The 21630-nt window shown below is 37.8% G+C and overlaps 2 protein-coding genes across 2 annotated transcripts in view; both read right to left on the bottom strand.

Annotated features, from left to right (window-relative positions):
• LOC117329091 overlaps positions 1–21296 on the bottom strand; it is a 52998-nt gene extending 31702 nt beyond the window's left edge. Inside the window, exon 1 of the mRNA XM_033886854.1 lies at positions 21251–21296. The gene's annotated coding sequence lies outside the window, so the exon portion shown is untranslated. The remainder of the gene's footprint in view (positions 1–21250) is intronic.
• Positions 629–9992, bottom strand: LOC117325207 (glutamate receptor ionotropic, delta-1-like). Its single transcript, XM_033881288.1, has 13 exons — positions 9689–9992; positions 9209–9355; positions 7097–7360; positions 6789–6967; positions 5844–6008; positions 5030–5197; positions 4012–4230; positions 3702–3802; positions 3493–3583; positions 3015–3345; positions 2617–2834; positions 1833–2083; positions 629–1084 (listed from the first exon to the last, which is right to left on the bottom strand). Exons 1-13 carry the CDS (start codon positions 9762–9764, stop codon positions 781–783), a joined length of 2514 nt encoding a protein of 837 aa, XP_033737179.1. The 5' UTR covers positions 9765–9992; the 3' UTR covers positions 629–780.
• Positions 21297–21630: the final 334 nt, after the last annotated feature.

Raw genomic sequence — 21630 nt, 5'->3', positions numbered from 1 at the left:
GATGACATAAAAAATCTATCTATATAGGAGAATTATGTTGAATTTAAACCTACAAATTTGCATCAAACTAGTCATGTAATATACCAAAATGTTTGTCTGGACATGAAGTTTCTCAACATCATCAATAATTTACTGTAGATACTAAAAGTTTCTTCTGTAGAATTACCGTATGTTAAAATATAGCAGAGAATAATTATAAGTCGCACAAATTATCCAACCCCAAAATAGCAATGCTGTTATAATCACACATTTCTATAACCCATTGTTAGCCAAGATGTATGCTAACATTGATCAAGTTACTTCTGTTAAATTGGTCCATAGTTGGGATTTATAGGCTTTTCAAAATATCACTGGATTTGCTATTTAGATGGCCATTAATGTCACAGTTCCCGAGTCTACTAAGGTATTAATTAATCACAAACAACGTCTCAACAATTTATATTGATTTTTATTGGTCAAGAAAACATCGCATCAACTGCCACGGGTGGATCACACGTCCTTGTAGTGAACACATTTGAACATAGGCTAATGTAACCTTGGTTTGGTTTGGTTTGATTTTGTTTAACGTCCTATTAACAGCCTGGGTCATTTAAGGACGTGCCAGGTTTGGAGATGGAGGAAAGCCGGAGTATCCGGAGAAAAAACACCGGCCTACAGTCAGTACCTGGCAACTGCCCTGCACGTAGGTTTCGAACTCGCAACCCAGAGGTGGAGGGCTAGTGTTAAAGTGTCGGGACACCTTACCACTCGGCCACCGCGGCCCCTCCTAATGTAAGCATGTTAGTCAAATTCAAACCCATTATTGACCGTTCCGTTGCCGAGACCATTATTTATCTGAGTGTTATCAAGTTTTGGCATTTTCCTCTGTTTTACGTACGCCCGTCGCTTCAGGCATATCTCAAACAGGAGGCAAACAAATGACAAGGCTGCGATACAAACGTAGACCAAGAACGGCCCGGCCAAACTGTCGATACCCAACGCTGTAGCTGAACTGGTTCGATCCGAGACAGAGCACTGGTCAGAACGGGGCCACCATACCTGTCGCCATTTCTCTATCAGTCCCGCCTCTTGCATACGCATGATACTGCAAAAATATATATAAAATGAATTTCGCCAACATTTGGAACAGTGACTGGAATATGTTTTACACGTTCCTCTGATTACTGTAGATCATTACTGTCGAATGTTAACACCGTACTTACAAACATCTAAACATCATTGTAGGGACATGTAAGCATCCATAACTACAAACTATTGTGTATCATTAAAGGAACAATTTAACATTCGTACCTCAAAATATCTATATATAATTTTATTGGGGCATGTTTTCCAATCGTACCTCTAAACATAGCTACACCACCACTTATTTAGCGTTTCGTTAATATTTAACGAAGATAATTAAATCACACCTGTTTATCCGTCTGTTAATGATGTATCTCCATTTATATATGATAGGAAAACAATTTTATCTCGCACGTGGACCAATCAGGTTACTGCTAGTGATTGTAACGAGTCTCATACAGATTATGCAATTTCGAAAATGAGTCGGTAATTGAACGAAATTCATCAAAGGTTTAGGTTAGAAATCCATCCTGTTAATGTCACGAGATGATTAATTCTTATAGCCATTAAGACGTGAATTCTGGCGGTGTTTGATTGATCTGAGGTACCCAGCTATAACAACATCCTTGTTATCCCTACTCATCTAAAGGAAGCTGTCACACTATACGTTCCGTTAACAGTCAGAAATTATCGAACACCGTTTGCCTGAACCTGCCCTACATATACCTAACATGCACACACAAACGAAGGTAATTATTAAAACTAATTACTTGTAGTTAAAGCAATCCAGGTAAGGAGCATGTTCCGGCACCACGAATCCATAGCCAGCTGTGTTGAATATTTCGTCGGCTAATGCATATGTTTTGCAGTCACTCAAGACGTGATATTCTAACTGGGAACGGTCAGTCATATAGGCCGTGTCCGAATTTCGGACAAAGTCAAGTGCGTCGTTCGTACTCTTGACCACAGGCATATCACCCATCCTGTTCCATATTGTCTTGTAAATACCAGAATCGGCAGTCTGTGGACAAGAACCAATTGACATTTGGTAATGTCTAGTTTTTAAAATAATATTCTACAGAAGAATGAAACCCTCATGCTCTGCAAGTGAGAGAAATGATTGGATTTCGGTGAATATATCAGTATTTGATATGTATATATGGCCGGAGTGGCGAAACTGCCCTAAGGTATGTATATGTATGTATAAAAACATACATTAAAAGAAGGAGCTCATAACTCTCCTTGTATTGACCAAAGCTTCATTAAGTTTACCCAACATGATATAGTCTAAATCTCTAAGTGGCCCGGTAATATCGTAATATCATAAAAAAAATACCATTTGATTTTCCTAAATATCCGTCTGGGTTTCCACACTTTTGAAACGAAGAACGAAACAGCTGTGTGATGTAGTTGTGTATTCGTTATATTCCACGACATAAGACATACTTTATATCGCAAAAACAGTTAAAGGTGATTATCGCTCGTCTTTGTAAAATGAATCCTTGATAGTAGTCGTTTCTACGCTGTATAACATAATCTATACAATGTACATACCTGGAAAAGGGAGTAAAGGTTGGTTCCTGCCTTCACAAGAGGTTTGATCTGCTCGTGAGCGGCAAGTTCGTTGAGACTGTTGATTGGTTTCACGGCTATGGTAACAGTAAGGAAGGCAGCGAGATTGGCAGTATAGGTGGAGGTGATGAGAATGGTGAACACCCACCAAAACCCCACAATACATCGACCGGAAATGGCTGTCGGGTAGGTCACTCCTCCTGTCGGCAATAGAGTGTAATTAGCTCGGTGATCGACTATCTATTTATATGATTATATCAATGACACTCACTTTAAACTAGCAAATCGTATCGTCATCTTAGCTAAATCATCTTTGTATAATGCTTAAATTGCCGACGTTGGACTGCAAAAAAATGTTGTTATAATGAAATGACAACTACCTTGGTTGACGAATGTTCCAAACACCAGCCACATGTTGCTTGTTAAGCTGACCTCTTCTGGAGACGACTCCTTGTCTTGCCGGTTGTACGCCGTATATGGACTGAGTCTGTTCACAATAAACAACAAAAAACCCACACAAACGATGGCAATGGCGATACAGCCCCACACTGGCAGAGCGAACGGCCGGATTATCCGGAAGAACTTGTCAGAGTCGGCGTCCGGCCGAGTGGTCAGGATACCTGCTCCATCCTCCATGAAAGGCTTGGTAAAGTCAATAACACGCTCTCGTAGGGATGTGATAGTGAACGGTCCTATTGCAAATGCGACTTCCTGTGAACAACAAGCAATTTTGATATCTTAGGCTTGAAAACATATTCAACCAAGTATATCAGTAACAGCTATTTAAGCGACAAAACGTTTTAAAATGTTTTTACTCGAAAGGTTTAATTTGTTAAATATAGGATTTTTAACACATACCCCTTTCATAACCATGCCAACCATACCATTCCAAGTGCCGTCCGTATTAGGTCCTCCCCAAAGGCCGTCACGGGGTTCTACGAGGGTGTATCTGAAGCAGGACAAAATATCGTAGTTTAATGTGTGGCATAAAGGAGACATGATATCCAGTAAACGTAAAACTTGACACGTATTAATGCCATCGTGACGGACGAAATGAAACACCTCACCTGAAGTTAAACCTCATCGCAAGTTCGTCCAATATGTCCAAGCAAAATCCAGTGAAAGTAACCGTGCCGTTATTCACGGAGCGAATCGTAAAAGGTTTAGCCTACAAGAAACAATATGCCGCCTGATAGTACTACCTTAAGAAAATGTACATGTATGTATTTTCACAGCAGAGAAGTAATGATTTTGATTTTTAAAGATAGTTCTTAAAGTACACTGTATGATATAGCATAATTATCTTTGACATTTTAATGTGGCATGGTAGTCTATATAAAAATACAAAAGTTTCACTACACCCTCCTTTTTACGTACCTCCTGTGTTGCAATAAGAAGTGTGCGGTTTCCGAAGTCCATAAACTCATTCAAATAAAATAAGGCGTCTTTCATTTGGAATCCCTTGATATTGTCCCAGGTTGCAACTAAGGAACTATTCCTCCGATCAGCAGTACTAAACATGTGGTATTCGACCGAGTTTAGAAAGCCATTACTATCGAAGTTCCGGGTATCAGCTGTTATCCTTGTATTGTTTATCTGTAATACATAAAATTGTTAATTTAATGTTTTGTAATATTGTGTTATTAAAGTACCCTAGTTGATGAGGAATTATACTCCATATGCGATAAATGTGCTGAAATGGGAAACAAAGGAAGAACACAGGTTTTTATTCTCATGGTAGGATAAGTCTGGTGTAACACTGAACTTCATTGTTGGTTTTACTGAAGGATTGGTTAGATGTTCACTATCGTCCTCAGGTTGAGTAGTCTTACGGTCGACAAGATTTATCTTATCAATATGCCTTAATACACATTATATATAATTTATTTGACTGTTACCAAATCGCAGAAAATGATGTTTATGACTTATGTAACGACATTCAAATCATAATAAAACTAAACATCTGCAGGGACTTTTCTACAACTGGGGTCAGGGTCCATTGAATTGGGAATTTCTAAGCCACAAAATGTGACATTGGGAAAAACAAAAAAAATAATGAAATTCATACAAATTTCATTTTTCTTTGACGAATATTGCCTTTGTATTATTTTTGATTTCATTTTGTTATCTATAGCTGTTTTTTCCCCAAAAGTACCTTAATATAGCTATGGGCCTTTTAAACAAATCCGAGATGGACGTACTGTACGACATAGTTGAATTCATTTTTGGCTTCACTGTTTCATAACTCAATAGGTATTGAAGGTGTTAATATCTTGTGTTATATACACTCTCCTCTAATATTTGAGACATCAACACCTCATTATCCTAGTATACCCCCTGTTGTGAATTAATGATCATCTACTTCCATCAGTTATCAGTACCCCCCGTCACGTACCTCGTATAGGTGGGAGCGTACTGTCCGCATCCACGGAGAAGGCGACATTTTCAATTCCTCGCAACTTGTCGAATTACTTCCCGAGTATCTTTCCGTGCCGTTGACATGTCCTCTGGTGAAAGCCCGACTTAATATGACATTTGCTTCCTCAATGAAGGCAGAGCTTATCTAAAACAATGGACATGTTCTAATAAAATACCATTTATCTACCGATTTGATTTTTGATTGCTTTATTTTGATAGAAGTATTAGATAAATAAAAGGTGTCTTATCACAAAAACATCAAAGTTATAACTAATATCATGATACATCTACAAGGTGAGCATTGCTGTTGAATGCTGTTCAAAACATTCTATACTTAACTGATATATGACGAAATATATTAACAATATCGTTCTTTGTGTTTCTGGTAGCGATTTCACTATGTCGTCATATCATTAAAACTCACAGTCTAAAGAGGTTTCGCACAAGAAAAAAATGGCCTGTTTCAGTGTAATCATGTTCACATTTTAGAAAGTTATAATAGGGTTTTTTTCGTGGAATTATTAACACACATAATAGCTCCAAAATTAAATCAATTGTGAATAAAAATACAAACCACACTGGTTCTTACACTTTAAATCCGAGATATAGAGTGTCACTAAAAATATTAATCAGAGAGGAAAACGTTCCTCCACCATGGAAACTGACATTTAACATACCACATCATTCCTGGTGAACTCATCCACTAAAAGAATGATAAAAATTTTCCCACTAAAGGTGATAGCAGTGTTAATTCTTCATTTTACAAACGCGTGTAACATCATTGTGTTTACCTTCCCCTTTTGACAATGATCACTCGTCTCCATCAGACTCTTCTTTCTCCGCAACACTATGAGATGACTCTGTGACAGTTGTACAGAAGGCTCCCAGCACAGGGTTGGACTACTCTCCACAACCAACCAGAAAAAGTTCGGGCCAAGCATTCCACTTTCGTACGCCTAGATAACAAAATGTAATGTCAATTCGGACAGAGCTTATGTGGAATGAGGGTAGGTGTCAATGTAACACCAACAGAAGGATTGTACCAAAGACAAATTAACGTCACCTGTAGATAAAACTGCCCATACAGACCTAAGGCTTGTCAGTGATGTTACGGATCAAAACTGTAGAATAGCAAAACAGAAGTCAGGAAAATAAAAAAGAGCCTGAATATATGTTAAATACAGAGGGGACGCATTTACCGCTAATTGAATCAAGTTTGTAATTTTAGACGATGGGGATTTTTTTTAATTGCTACAAAATATGTTCATACATGTTAAACCGGTACCACAAGTAATTAGAATTTAAACAAAAGAAAAGTAAGAAAGGAAAGAAAGTGGAAGAACAAATATTGAAAGTGCTGCAATTGGGTAATCATATCACTTCTGGTCTTCAATCTCCTCATAGCAGAAGACAGAAGACACTTATCAAGGGACCCGTTTTTAGTGGCCTCCAACGATCATCATGTAGTGTTATAATGCATACCTTATTATAGGGCTATCCAATGTCCATAAACTGACGACCCTCCAAGTAGCCATCCCCCACCTCTACAGTGGTTCTAACAATAAGTCACCTCTTACGGCATTCAGGTGAGATATAGCAAATTTATATCATATTTCCTATCTATAATAACTATCCAATAGAACATAACGACCCAATAAGACAAATTGATGTGGGAGGGTGTGGGCCACTTAGTTTGAGATATTACTTATCAGATTCAATGACATCGGAGTACACACCTTTTGTAGGAGATCATCAAGTATGTCCTCCGATACAATGACAATCAAATTCAGGCCTTCCGGTCCTTGGTTGGTAGGTATCACATGTACGATGTCGGTAGTGTTTGTAATCCTTATTAGACGAGAGTGTGTCAGAAGTTTGGAAATCTCCATCAATAAATTCTGCATACATCGAGAATCTGGTTAGTAAGAGAGACACAGATATATTTTCAATATTTAAAAAAAATTGTTTTGAATATTTTCAATGTACATGTAATTTGAACGGTATCAATTTAGTGGTCAAAACATAGTTGATACTCAAGACTTACTGTAAATGGAATCGTACAAAATGGTGACTTCCGGCCAGGTCTGTGCTTTAACAACACTCGTCACAGCTCTATTGAGAGTGTAACAGTCGGGGAGCATTTTGATGGTGGGGTACGTTGACTTGTGTACCTCGGGGTCGCACGGCTCTGTCGCGTATAATAAGCTTGGAATTTCAAGTCTTGCTGTGTAATAGTCCATATATCTTGTTGAAGGACAGTCTAGTAAACTTACGAAACCAACTCCGCCGTCGTCTAGATGTTTACAAACTGAAAAAGGAAGATAAAACACATGGCCAGTTACTCTTTGTCTGCAACTAGTTCTTTTACTGTTGTATTTGTTTTTCATGCTTATTATTTGATGACTATTATCTTAACATGTCGAATTATCTCAAATAGTTTTTTTAACGTGCCTAACGTGTCGTAACAGTGTAGGTCACACTGATGCAAACGTGTCGTTACAGTGTAGGTCACACTGATACAGACGTGACATACAGTGTAGGTCACACTGATACAGACGTGACATACACTGTAGGTCACACTGATGCAGACGTGTCATACACTGTAGGACACACTGATACAGACGTGTCATACACTGTAGGTCACACTGATACAGACGTGACGTACAGTGTAGGTCACACTGATACAGACGTGACGTACAGTGTAGGTCACACTGATACAGACGTGACATACACTGTAGGTCACACTGATACAGACGTGTCATACAGTGTAGGCCACACTGATATATACGTGACATACTGTGTAGGTCACACTGATACAGACGTGTCATACAGTATAGGTCACACTGATACAGACGTGTCATTCAGTGTGGGTCACACTGATACAGACGTCATATAGTGTAGGTCACACTGATACAGACGTGTCATACAGTGTAGGTCACACTGATACAGACGTGACATTACAGTTTAGGTCACACTGATACAGACGTGACATACACTGTAGGTCACACTGATACAGACGTGACATACACATAGGTCACACTGATATATACGTGACATACTGTGTAGGTCACACTGATACACACGTGTCGTTACAGTGTAGGTCACACTGATACAGACGTGTCGTTACAGTATAGGTCACACTGATAAAGACGTGACATACAGTGTAGGTCACACTGATACAGACTTGTTACAGTGTATGTCAAACTGAAACAGACGTGACATTAAGTGTAGGTCACACTGATACAGACGTGACATAAAGTGTATGTCACACTGATAAAGACGTGACATAGAGTGTAGGTCACACTGATACAGACGTGACATAGAGTGTAGGTCACACTGATACAGACATGACGTTACAGTGTAGGTCACACTGATACAGACGTGACATACAGTGTAGGTCACACTGATACAGACGTGACATACAGTGTAGGTCACACTGATACAGATGTGTCGTTATAGTGTAGGTCACACTGATACAGACGTGACATACAGTGTAGGTCACACTGATACAGACGTGTCGTTACAGTGTAGGTCACACTGATACAGACGTGACATACAGTGTAGGTCACACTGAAACAGACATGTCGTTACAGTATAGGTCACACTGATACAGACGTGAGTTTACAGTGTAGGTCACACTGATACAGACGTGACATACAGTGTAGGTCACACTGATACAGACGTGACATACAGTGTAGGTCACACTGATACACACGTGACATACAGTGCAGGTCACACTGATACACACGTGTCGTTACAGTGTAGGTCACACTGATACAGACGTGACATACAGTGTAGGTCACACTGATACAGACGTGTCGTTACAGTATAGGTCACACTGATACAGACGTGTCGTTACAGTGTAGGTCACACTGATACAGACGTGACATACAGTGTAGGTCACACTGATACAGACGTGTCGTTACAGTATAGGTCACACTGATACAGACGTGTCGTTACAGTATAGGTCACACTGATACAGACGTGTCGTTACAGTATAGGTCACACTGATACAGACGTGTCGTTACAGTGTAGGTCACAATGATACAGACGTGTCGTTACAATGTAGGTCACAATGATACAGACGTGTCATACAGTGTAGGTCACACTGATACAGACGTCATACAGTGTAGGTTCCAATTCCAGGCTATATTACCTTTTCTGGAGACATCCAGTATGTTGTGCTGTAGAACCTCAATATAGAGTAAAGACGTGTTGCTGAACGTTAGGCTGTCGTCCGTTCCTGCTACAAATGTCGTGTTGGTCGTGGACACGGGTGGTTTGTCTTTATGATACAGAACGGCTGAAAACCAGTGTTGGATGTATACAAAGTCACAGAAAAAAACTTATATCCCGAATTAAAATGTTATTTTTTTCGTAAAGATGCATAAATATAAACCATATTTCGCAAATAACTGAAATGTATATTATATTATATTATATTATATTATATTATATTATATTATTCCAGTGTGTGAAGAGGTACAACACTACTAATAGGGACATATGTCTGTCCCGATATATCAAATGTAAAACAACCGCTGTTAATTATAAATTATATCAAATACAATTATATTATTACGCGTATATACACAGATAAAAATCTGGCTGGTCATTGACCGAGTAAAATACTCACCGATCCTGTATGTATTCGAAAGGGTCCCTCCTATTCCCAGAAGTATCAACGCCATAAATAACATGAATCTCGCCATTTAACACGTATCCTCGATCAGGTGGTGATATTTTCTGTAAAAACAACCGATCTTCTAATTATAAATCGATTAAGGTGCTCAACCGAAAATAATTCCGTATACATGAACTTCACTTCACTTCCGATGTTTCCTGCCTTTGCGATATTCATTAACTCTCCAACGCCAACAGTTCTGTTAGGTACATATTGGAACAACATGGACGAATCACGAACATACGCTATAACAAATCGATATGTTATCAATTATATAGCGTAATTATTCAAGGATTGTTGACCGGACCGATATCTATAAATTGTCATTTCAATTTAACTAAGGATATAACGCGTCAGATCAGGTCTCTTTATGCCATCTTTATCGCTGACATTTGAGCAATGACACGTTCTGGAACGAGACACATCATTTATCCGGGTTTTAAGCGTTTGGCTAATCATAACTCGTAACATCCATCTGAACTAAAATATTTGACTACATACGATCAGATTTATAAGATTAACCATGATCCCGTAAATATAAACGTGCCTTTTAATGATTTCTACAAATCTGTGTAAACATGAGGCTTTCTGACATGGGGGAAATCGTTCCTTAGTAACAGAGTAAACTATATGTGGTAAAATGATATTTCGCACTAAGTGACAGCACAATTAGGGCACCAGTCAGTTTGCAGAATTTGGCAGAGATCACTTGAACCGTTTTCAGATCGTAACCCGGAAATGCTTGCCAACAGTAAATGTGGTATCTCTGATTGCTTTATTTGCTTCCACAGTAACAGACAAATATCAAAAATGGAAATCTATTAACAGAAAAAGCACAACTAGGGCACTAGTCTATCATGTGTTCAAAGTTTGGTAAAGATCAGTTGAACAATTTTCATATTACAGCACGAGAAATATCTGTGGACAGACGGAAATTCAATATACCCAACAGACGCTTATCTAAACATGAGGCTAAAACGCCCGACTTAAACATGTGCTCTATTAGTAGGTAAAGGAGAAGACGCTTACTCTCCCGAAATACCTGGTCTTATGGTATATTATTTGGAGTGTATATTACCACCTGTTATCGTTGAATTAATTTCCTTCACAACTTGATTTTATTTTTCGTAGCTCAGAAAATTTTATGTTTTGATACTGTTCCCCTTACAAGTGGTACTCATCCTCGATACGGCAGGGCCTACGTTAGCTACATGTAACCATGGAAATGTTACAAGTGGTACTCGTCCTCGATACGGCAGGGCCTAGGTTAGCTACATGTAACCATGGAATATGTTACAAGTGGTACTCGTCCTCGATACGGCAGGGCCTACGTTAGCTACATGTAACCATGGAATACGTCGTGTGGCAAATCAAAAGCACGCATCTAGTTCTTTGATTGGTGGCAGGAAAAAAACCTAACCAATCACTAAGCCGATAATTTCTCTTGAAGATCACAGAGGAGTAATAACCAAGTTCAAAGCTAGTCAATGTAACGGTATGGCAGCCTCGAGATCAAAGGATCAAACTATGTAGGTAGGTATCATCCAGTGGTGACTGAATCTTCATTTTTACCAAGACAGGGGTGCAGAGAACAAAAGTGAACGTAACACGTAAGGTATCGAGGACGATGGCTACCCTTCCTGTTCGCACGCTTTATTGTCCATTATGATGGCTATTGATTACAATTTGTTATTGTCGTGAGGCGTCAGTAGAAACAAGTCCGCTACACATTGTTTTTGTGTAAAAAAATTAAGAGGTTATGGTATAAATAGCCAGTATAATCATTTTGAAATGCTATAATACACTATAACTTTGATAGAGCATATCTATCACAATGATATTGTCTACACACAGGAACATGTAACAATGTTTGTGGGGAGGGGTTTTTCGTAATATACTCTAAGTTGTGTCACAATTACATGTAACAAGGTTTCTGAGGGAGGGACCTTGTGTAGTATACTATAAGTGGTGTCACAATGACATGTAACAAGATTTCTGTGGGAGGGGCTTTGTGTAGTATACTATAAGTGTTGTCACAATGACATGTAACAAGGTTTCTGTGGGAGGGACCTTGTGTAGTATACTATAAGTGGTGTCACAATGACATGTAACAAGGTTTCTGTGGGAGGGGCTTTGTGTAGTATACTATAAGTGTTGTCACAATGACATGTAACAAGGTTTCTGTGGGAGGGGTTTTGTGTAGTATACTATAAGTGTTGTCACAATGACATGTAACAAGGTTTCTGTGGGAGGGGTTTTGTGTAGTATACTATAAGTGGTGTCACACTGACATGTAACAAGGTTTCTGTGGGAGGGGCTTTGTGTAGTATACTATAAGTGGTGTCACACTGACATGTAACAAGGTTTCTGTGGGAGGGGCTTTGTGTAGTATACTATAAGTGGTGTCACAATGACATGTAACAAGGTTTCTGTGGGAGGGGCTTTGTGTAGTATACTATAAGTAGTGGGACATGTGACAAGTTTTCCGGTGGAGAATTCTTATCGTAAAATGAACCAATGAAATACCAGGGAGAAATTCGCATAATTTTAGAAAAGGTCGACATCAATCGGTCAAATACGGTTGGATTTCTACATATTCCAACCAAAATTTTATGTTAGATCAGGAAAATACAACTTCAAATACAACCGACTATATTGACACAAACGAGTGCTCAACAGGGTTCAACCGATAAAAACCCAAAATATTTTTTTGTCGTAAAAGCATTGTTGTATTAGGGCTTTGTCCGTGTAATAACCTCCACCGTTTTCCTTATTAATAGTGTCTTGCCTAGACCAAGTTGTTGTGATAGTACAGACTACTTGATTGTCTTTACAAGACTCTTCCGTTAGATGGTATTTGTTAGCACTACTGTTCCCCGATGATGAGATGATGTCTCTTACGGGAATGTTTTGGTCCTAAAACGATACCTTTTGGTATTCCAACGGGAAGTAAGAGCCGATAAATAATAACATATTTAGGCCCACCCCTTGTTTACGGTTTAATGTAACCTACCTCTCCAATCTTTAATGTATATGATTGGATGTTTATACCGAACCGTATATAGGACCTTCCACGAAATATCTATCTTGTCAAAATAGTTGGTCTATATATTTATTTCAGGGGTGACAAAAACGTCCAGTGGCTTCCTGGCATATGATTGTTGAGGATTTACAAAGGGGAATGCTTTCCTTTGCCTCAACTATGGTACAGCTTATCGTAGCCAGACGTCATAACCAGCTGTGTTCCCTAAGGTTAGTGGTTGGTATAGTTACTATAAATAGATATGTAGTTGTGATGTCCATTTGTGTTCCCTAAGGTCAGTGATTGGTATTGTTACTATAAATAGATATGTAGTTGTGATGTCCATTTGTGTTCCCTAAGGTCAGTGATTAATATAGGTACTATAAATAGATGTGTAGTTGTGGTATCCATTTGTGTTCCCTGAAGTTAGTAATTGGTATTGTTACTATAAATAGATGTGTAGTTGTGATGCCAATTTGTGTTCGCTAAGGTTAGTGATCGATATACCAAGAAGCTTTGATTAGACCTTTGTGAGACCTTTCGTATATATACCTGTTTGATGGTCATCATTTCCTGATGTTGCACTTAGCAAAATATGCTCAACTATGTCACATTTGATGGTCAATATCCGGTTGTAATATACACTATAATGTCACACTATTATAAGGAATAAAATGGTTGGCTAATCACTGTGTCTTTATCTGATTAGATCAAAGGTATAGGAATTTCCTTCTAAAACAATTAAAAAAGGCTATCTTAATACTACCATGATTTCCTGTGTATTGCCTGATTATTTAACCTCTGCAGTATTTGTTTAGCTCTCACTATCACAGAAAACACCCGCTGTATGCGTTTAGCTCTCGCTATCACGGGAAACTCCCGCTGTATGTGTTTAGTTCTCAATATCACAGAAAACACCCGCTGTTTGCGTTGAGCTCTAACTATCACGGGAAACTCCCACTATATGTGTTTAGTTCTCAATATCACGGGAAACGCCCGCTATAATCGTTGATCTCTCACTATCACGGGAAACACCGGCTGTATCCGTTTAGCTCTCACTATCACGGGAAACTCCCGCTGTGTGTGTTTAGTTCTCACTATCACGGGAAACCCCCGCTGTATGCGTTTAGCTCTCAATATCATGGGAAACACCGGCTGTATCTGTTTAGCCCTCACTATCACGGGAAACACCCGCTATAAGCGTTGATCTCTCACTATCTCGGGAAACACCCACTATATGTGTTTAAATGTAGCTCTCACTATCACGGGAAACATCCGCTGTATGCGTTTAGCTCTCACAGAGAACATGCATTCTAGTACATTGCCTTGGTACGTGAACATTAATATATTGCTATTCACATTTCGGATGTGAACAGCATTGTCGACACCTGTTAGTACACAGGGAAACACATCAAAATAGTTTGTATGCTTCTTGGAAAACATTTCATCAGATAGCCCACAACGGCGTGTTTTCGGCATAGCCGTCTAATTTTCTTTTGGCCCCGGATATGACGCGACAGGTGGCGTTCTGGTTAAGATGAAGTATGTGATTGGTCAATGTAGCGGTCAATGCAAAATGCAGATATACAGTTAAAAACGAAGCAAAGTTAAAGGGACCTCACGGTAAACCAATATTTATTTTGTATTTTTTATCATATTATTGGGTATATCTTTTAAAAAAAATAACCTTCTGAACAATGACCATTCGAATTCGATGATGTATGTACATAAAAACATCAATTATCAATTATTAAAATGTTATCACTCTGAATATGCAAATTTTGTGACATATGCGATACACGCATGCGCACAACAAACTAAAACACATGGAAACAAAAATGGTTTCCAATGTGAATCGACTGGGGGTGAAAACGATAACAGCTTCCGCAATGAAGAGAATAATAGGAAAATGGGTCAAACACAATCCGAGAATTAAACTGGGGAAGCAGTACAATAGATTGTAACAGTTCAAACATGAAAACAACAGTAATACGGACGCCGCTCGTATTCTGCTTGATTGTTTGATAGTAAGTCATGATAATCTCGGTAATATTTACACAAACTCGGTATTTACACATAAATATGTGTGCCGTAATATATACAGAACGTGTTATTTAACATTTAAACCACTGTGTATAATATCGTTATCCAACTAACCCAGATGGAATATAGATATCGCCTTGTAAACTATCGTGTGTTTGTGTTGCCACGATTTCAAAACAGTCACGTAATGATCTAAAAATAATTTCCGCGCTAAATTTAGAGGGGGATTCCCAACTAAATCGAGTGGTCAAGCTGGACATAGGGATTGACTGTGAACATTGGAACAGCACAGAAACATAACTGGAAAGGAACAAAACGCGTACATTCAGTGAAAATTGCAACGTTTTTACAGTGATGTCCCTTTTAAATTGAATGCAAGCTGAATAAGTGGATGCATCTATTCAAATGACACATTTGCAGTCTTATTATCACCAAAATGATTCAAACTGATATAATTTTGTTATCCCTGCTGAAACTACGCATTTATTAATTACATCGTAGCTCGTTAATTTATTTCACCAGTAGTTTTACATTATAACCACCAGCATTAAAACTATGCCGTTTATCTTTTTTAAAGATATTTCTTGTTAAGTTTTAAGTCGTATTGCCGGCAGACAATACACGGGAAATGACGGTATATAACGTTCGTACTCCCTACGCACTATGTACCCAGCATGGTTGTAGGTATCTCGGGTATCGTGTTTTGAATCAAAACCAGAAGAATTTATAAGATATGATAAGAATGAATGTTAGCTGTCGTGTACATGTTAAGGAATGGTCTTTTCAAGATGGCGGGTCAATATGATCACAAACGATAGTTTTAGTGAGATTCTCATTAGGATAATTCAAAACGAATTACGCTTCGATGACGAGTTTTACAGCTCGCCCAAATTTTGCGAAGAATTTTACAGTTGTTTATGAAAAAAACATCATCTGTTTAATGTTGAGATATAAATCTTAACTATTTCTGATTTACCCTTTGTAGTTGTCTCAGTCAGATTGTTCTTATAAATCAGTGATTTCGTAGCTTAAAGTGTCCTATATTCTCTGATCATGATGGCCCACCATCTTGAAAAGACCATTCCCTATCGGATGCGGCAGTGATCTTAGGCTTTTAGATTCTAGATACAATCGTTTCATATTAGTGATTTTACCTTACCGCAATGGTGATCATTATTAGGGACTCAATGCTTTTAACATGAATACTTTAAACATAAAACATTGTTCTTCAATCAATACGAACAACGGGGTCGATACACAATGGTCGCATTTCATTTAATTTTGAAAAGAATAACTACTTGTTTAACACATTTTACTGCTGTATAGCACGTTCGTATTTCCCAGCCAGTATTTGATTCTCCGTGTGACGTCTTCATCACTAAACTATTTTGTCATTGTTTGTAGAAGGTGACAGAGTGGAGCACAGGAGACGTCACGAATAAGATGTTAAAATCAATACTAAATAAATGAAAGTCTATACAAACCAATTTCAACAACATGTAACACAGCATTATAGCGAAGGTGCAAAATTCAATAAATGTAATTTATGTGTGAAAGCAAATATCTATGGCATAATGTGTGTTCATTATTTCAAGCTTTGTGTGCAAAAAAAGTTGGTGTAATATTTTTGTATATGTATGCAATAAATTATGTATGTGTGCAAAACCAGAAATTTGTGTTTAATACTATTGTTATATAACGCCTTTAGTAATGCGGGCATTTTCAAACGTAAAACTAAATTTTTTGGCTTCCTTTTGGTTGATAGGGTTGGGATAGAGTTTTAATTGGATTAATGAAAAGCTCTTAAACTTCTGTAGAATCACCATGTACAATGTATCATATACTCCCGGACACATGCTTCTTGTCACAGAATCTACCTGTATAAACCACCGTCTCTATTGTATACCTCATGGTACATATGGCTCTTTTGAAATTTCAAAGTTGAATAGTTTAAGTATAAAACATAAAAAGTTTCATTTAATGATTGTTACAATGTATGAAATGGTGTATTCACCATGTTTTCCAAAATGTACATTTTTAAAGCATTGAATCCAGAATCCATGACCAGATTCTCTCCACTCAGGTGATACAGACCACAATGGCCATATTGGCTTATCAGCCACCGGTCATCTACCAATGAGTTTTTAAACCGGTCATGGTCACTGCATTCTGATTTTCACAGTTCCGATAGTTAAGAAAGAGAGAATTTAGCAGATAATCAAATGTAGTGGTGGATTTAGATAAATATTTGTCTGTTTCCAGTATATAGATTGTAGCAATCATTGTTACATTGCTATACTATATGGATGAAAAATTGAGAGGTTTTGGATTATGGCACCATTACAAGATTGTCCTCAAATCAAATGTATCATATCTGTAAAGATATATGTATAGGTCTGATAACTCACCATGCATCAAAATAAAAATCAGTCAGATAGAGGTACATCTAGGTTGTAGTGATTGTGATTAAATCATCACAGTCAGATAGAGGTACATCTAGTGTGTAGTGATTGTGATTAAATCATCACAGTCAGATAGAGGTACATCTAGTGTAGTGATTGTGATTAAATCATCACAGTCAGATAGAGGTACATCTAGGGTGTAGTGATTGTGATTACATCATCACTGTCAGATAGAGGTACATCGGGAGTGTAGTGATTGTGATTAAATCATCACTGTCAGATAGAGGTACATCTAGAGTGTAGTGATTGTGATTAAATCATCACAGTCAGATAGAGGTACATCTAGAGTGTAGTGATTGTGATTAAATCATCACAGTCAGATAGAGGAACATCTGGGGTGTAGTGATTGTGATTAAATCATCACAGTCAGATAGAGGTACATCTAGGGTGTAGTGATTGTGATTAAATCATCACAGTCAGATAGAGGTACATCTAGGGTGTAGTGATTGTGATTACATCATCACTGTTAGATAGAGGTACATCTAGAGTGTGGTGATTATGATTAAATCATCACAGTCAGATAGAGGTACATCTAGAGTGTGGTGATTATGATTAAATCATCACAGTCAGATAGAGGTACATCTAGAGTGTAGTGATTGTGATTACATCATCACTGTCAGATAGAGGTACATCTAGTGTAGTGATTGTGATTACATCATCACAGTCAGATAGAGGTACATCTAGAGTGTAGTGATTGTGATTACATCATCACTGTCAGATATAGGTACTACATCTAGGGTGTAGTGATTGTGATTAAATCATCACAGTCAGAAAGAGGAACATCTGGGGTCTAGTGATTGTGATTACATCATCACTGTCAGATAGAGGTGCATCTAGAGTGTAGTGATTGTGATTACATCATCACTGTCAGATAGAGGTACACCGGGAGTGTAGTGATTGTGATTAAATCATCACAGTCAGATAGAGGTACATCTAGGTTGTAGTGATTGTGATTAAATCATCACAGTCAGATAGAGGTACATCTAGGGTGTAGTGATTGTGATTACATCATCACAGTCAGATAGAGGTACATCTAGAGTGTAGTGATTGTGATTAAATCATCACAGTCAGATAGGGGTACATCTAGAGTGTAATGATTGTGATTAAATCATCACAGTCAGATAGAGGTACATCTAGAATGTAGTGATTGTGATTAAATCATCACAGTCAGATAGAGGTACATCTAGAGTGTAGTGATTGTGATTAAATCATCAAAGTCAGATAGAGGTACATCTAGGGTGAGGTGATTGTGATTACATCATCACTGTCAGACAGAGGTACATCTAGGGTGTAGTGATTGTGATTAAATCATCACTGTCAGATAAGGTACATCTAGAGTGTAGTGATTGTGATTACATCATCACTGTCAGATAGAGGTACATCTAGGGTGTAGTGATTGTGATTAAATCATCACAGTCAGATAGAGGTACATCTAGAGTGTAGTGATTGTGATTAAATCATCACAGTCAGATAGAGGTACATCTAGGTTGTAGTGATTGTGATTAAATCATCACAGTCAGATAAAGGTACATCTCGAGTGTAGTGATTGTGATTAAATCATCACAGTCAGATAGAGGTACATCTAGAGTGAAGTGATTGTGATTAAATCATCACAGTCAGATAGAGGTACATCTATAGTGTAGTGATTGTGATTACATCATCACAGTCAGATAGAGGTACATCTAGAGTGTGGTGATTGTGATTACATCATCACAGTCAGATAGAGGTACATCTAGAGTGTGGTGATTGTGATTAAATCATCACAGTCAGATAGAGGTACATCTAGAGTGTAGTGATTGTGATTAAATCATCACAGTCAGATAGAGGTACATCTAGAGTGTAGTGATTGTGATTAAATCATCACAGTCAGATAGAGGTACATCTATAGTGTAGTGATTGTGATTACATCATCACAGTCAGATAGAGGTACATCTAGAGTGTGGTGATTGTGATTACATCATCACAGTCAGATAGAGGTACATCTAGAGTGTAGTGATTGTGATTAAATCATCACAGTCAGATAGAGGTACATCTAGAGTGTAGTGATTGTGATTAAATCATCACAGTCAGATAGAGGTACATCTAGAGTGTAGTGATTGTGATTAAATCATCACAGTCAGATAGAGGTACATCTATAATGTAGTGATTGTGATTAAATCATCACAGTCAGATAGAGGTACATCTATAATGTAGTGATTGTGATTAAATCATCACAGTCAGACAGAGGTACATCTAGAGTGTAGTGATTGTGATTAAATCATCACAGTCAGACAGAGGTACATCTAGAGTGTAGTGATTGTGATTACATCATCACAGTCAGATAGAGGTACATCTAGAGTGTAGTGATTGTGATTAAATCATCACAGTCAGATAGAGGTACATCTAGAGTGTAGTGATTGTGATTAAATCATCACAGTCAGATAGAGGTACATCTAGAGTGTAGTGATTGTGATTAAATCATCACAGTCAGATAGAGGTACATCTAGAGTGTAGTGATTGTGATTACATCATCACAGTCAGATAGAGGTACATCTAGAGTGTGGTGATTGTGATTACATCATCACAGTCAGATAGAGGTACATCTAGAGTGTAGTGATTGTGATTACATCATCACAGTCAGATAGAGGTACATCTAGAGTGTAGTGATTGTGATTAAATCATCACAGTCAGATAGAGGTACATCTAGAGTGTAGTGATTATGATTAAATCATCACTGTCAAATAAAGGTACATCTAGAATGTAGTGATTGTGGTTAAATCATCACAGTCAGATAGAGGTACATCTAGAGTGTGGTGATTGTGATTAAATCATCACAGTCAGATAGGGGTACATCTGGGGTGTAGTGATTGTGATTAAATCATCACAGTCAGATAGAGGTACATCTAGAGTGTAGTGATTGTGATTAAATCATCACAGTCAGATAGAGGTACATCTAGAGTATAGTGTTTGTGATTACATCATCACTGTCAGATAGAGGTACATCTAGAGTGTAATGATTGTGATTAAATCATCGCAGTCAGATAGAGGTACATCTAGAGTGTAGTGATTGTGATTAAATCATCACAGTCAGATAGAGGTACATCTAGAGTGTGGTGATTGTGATTAAATCATCACAGTCAGATAGGGGTACATCTAGAGTGTAGTGATTGTGATTAAATCATCACAGTCAGATAGAGGTACATCTAGAGTGTAGTGATTGTGATTAAATCATCACAGTCAGATAGAGGTACATCTAGAGTGTAGTGATTGTGATTAAATCATCACAGTCAGATAGAGGTACATCTAGTGTAGTGATTGTGATTAAATCATCACAGTCAGATAGAGGTACATCTAGAGTGTAGTGATTGTGATTAAATCATCACAGTCAGATAGAGGTACATCTAGGTTCTAGTGATTGTGATTAATATCAAATAATGGAGGATGGAGGTGTTTACGTGGTTCATCCTACAGATAATTTTTTTTAAATACATGTTATGTATATATGTTCTCATCGGCACTACAACAAGTACTACAACATGTCCGGTAGCATGGATTTTGCACTTCTTAGTTGCATTCCTCAATGTAAACATGATAGCAAGTTCTTAACTCTGATGTATATGAATGTGTCTAAAGAGAAGACATTAACACCAATATACTGAACACAGTTCATGACACCTAACCCTGAATGTTGAATATCATATTTTGAATTGGTATTATTAAAGTAGAATTTATATTGCATAAATTACTACACTAAAAAGCGTTTAATCTGTTCCGTGGATTAATCCTGATCGTGATACTTTCAGAGGTATTTTTCTTTTACAAAGCGGCATTGCTGTTGAAATAATGTGATGGCGTCGCTGTGTCACATTTGACGCAACTCTTATGAAAGCTGATGTTTTAAACATTATCAATGAAAATCAGATCAAGTAGCAAATAACGTGTAACAAAGATATCTACAAAATGTCAGGAATATGGAAACTGCAATCTATCAAAGAAAGGTGTACTTACAGGTACGATATCCTGCGGGCTGGCGGCTGGAGCGGACAGGTGTGTGATGATGGGAATACTAGCAGGCTATAGTCAATCAACGATCTCAAATACAATCGGCTACCGACCTCCGCTGGGTAAACAATACAAAGTCGAAGCTATGAAACACCACTGTACCATAGATTTTGTACTGGTACGTTTGCTGTTCATGGTATTAATACGGCAAGTTTATATTTCATTCCTCAGACCAATATCTACCGTTGCATTGTGTTTTTTTTATTAATTGGAAATAGGACACAGAAACAAAAACAACAAGGATTGTTCACGTGCGCAAACTGTATTTCCTGTCCTGTCTGTATTTCCTGTCTTGTCTGTATTTCCTGTCTTGTCTGTATTTCCTG

Source organism: Pecten maximus, chromosome 1, assembly GCF_902652985.1.
Source record: "Pecten maximus chromosome 1, xPecMax1.1, whole genome shotgun sequence".
NCBI lineage: Eukaryota > Metazoa > Mollusca > Bivalvia > Pectinida > Pectinidae > Pecten > Pecten maximus.
Note: the sequence above shows the minus strand (reverse complement) of the source record. Positions and strands in the feature narration are given on the sequence as shown.

Bases quoted from the DNA above. Each gene is read 5' to 3' on its own strand.
- LOC117325207 (XM_033881288.1), bottom strand. From the start codon at position 9,764: ATGGCGAGATTCATGTTATTTATGGCGTTGATACTTCTGGGAATAGGA. The intron at 3,803-4,011 runs GTACGTAAAAAG...TGTTTCTTGTAG, and splicing joins TTCTTATTGCAACACAGGAG to GCTAAACCTTTTACGATTCG. The intron at 3,346-3,492 runs GTATGTGTTAAA...TGTTGTTCACAG, and splicing joins TTGGCATGGTTATGAAAGGG to GAAGTCGCATTTGCAATAGG.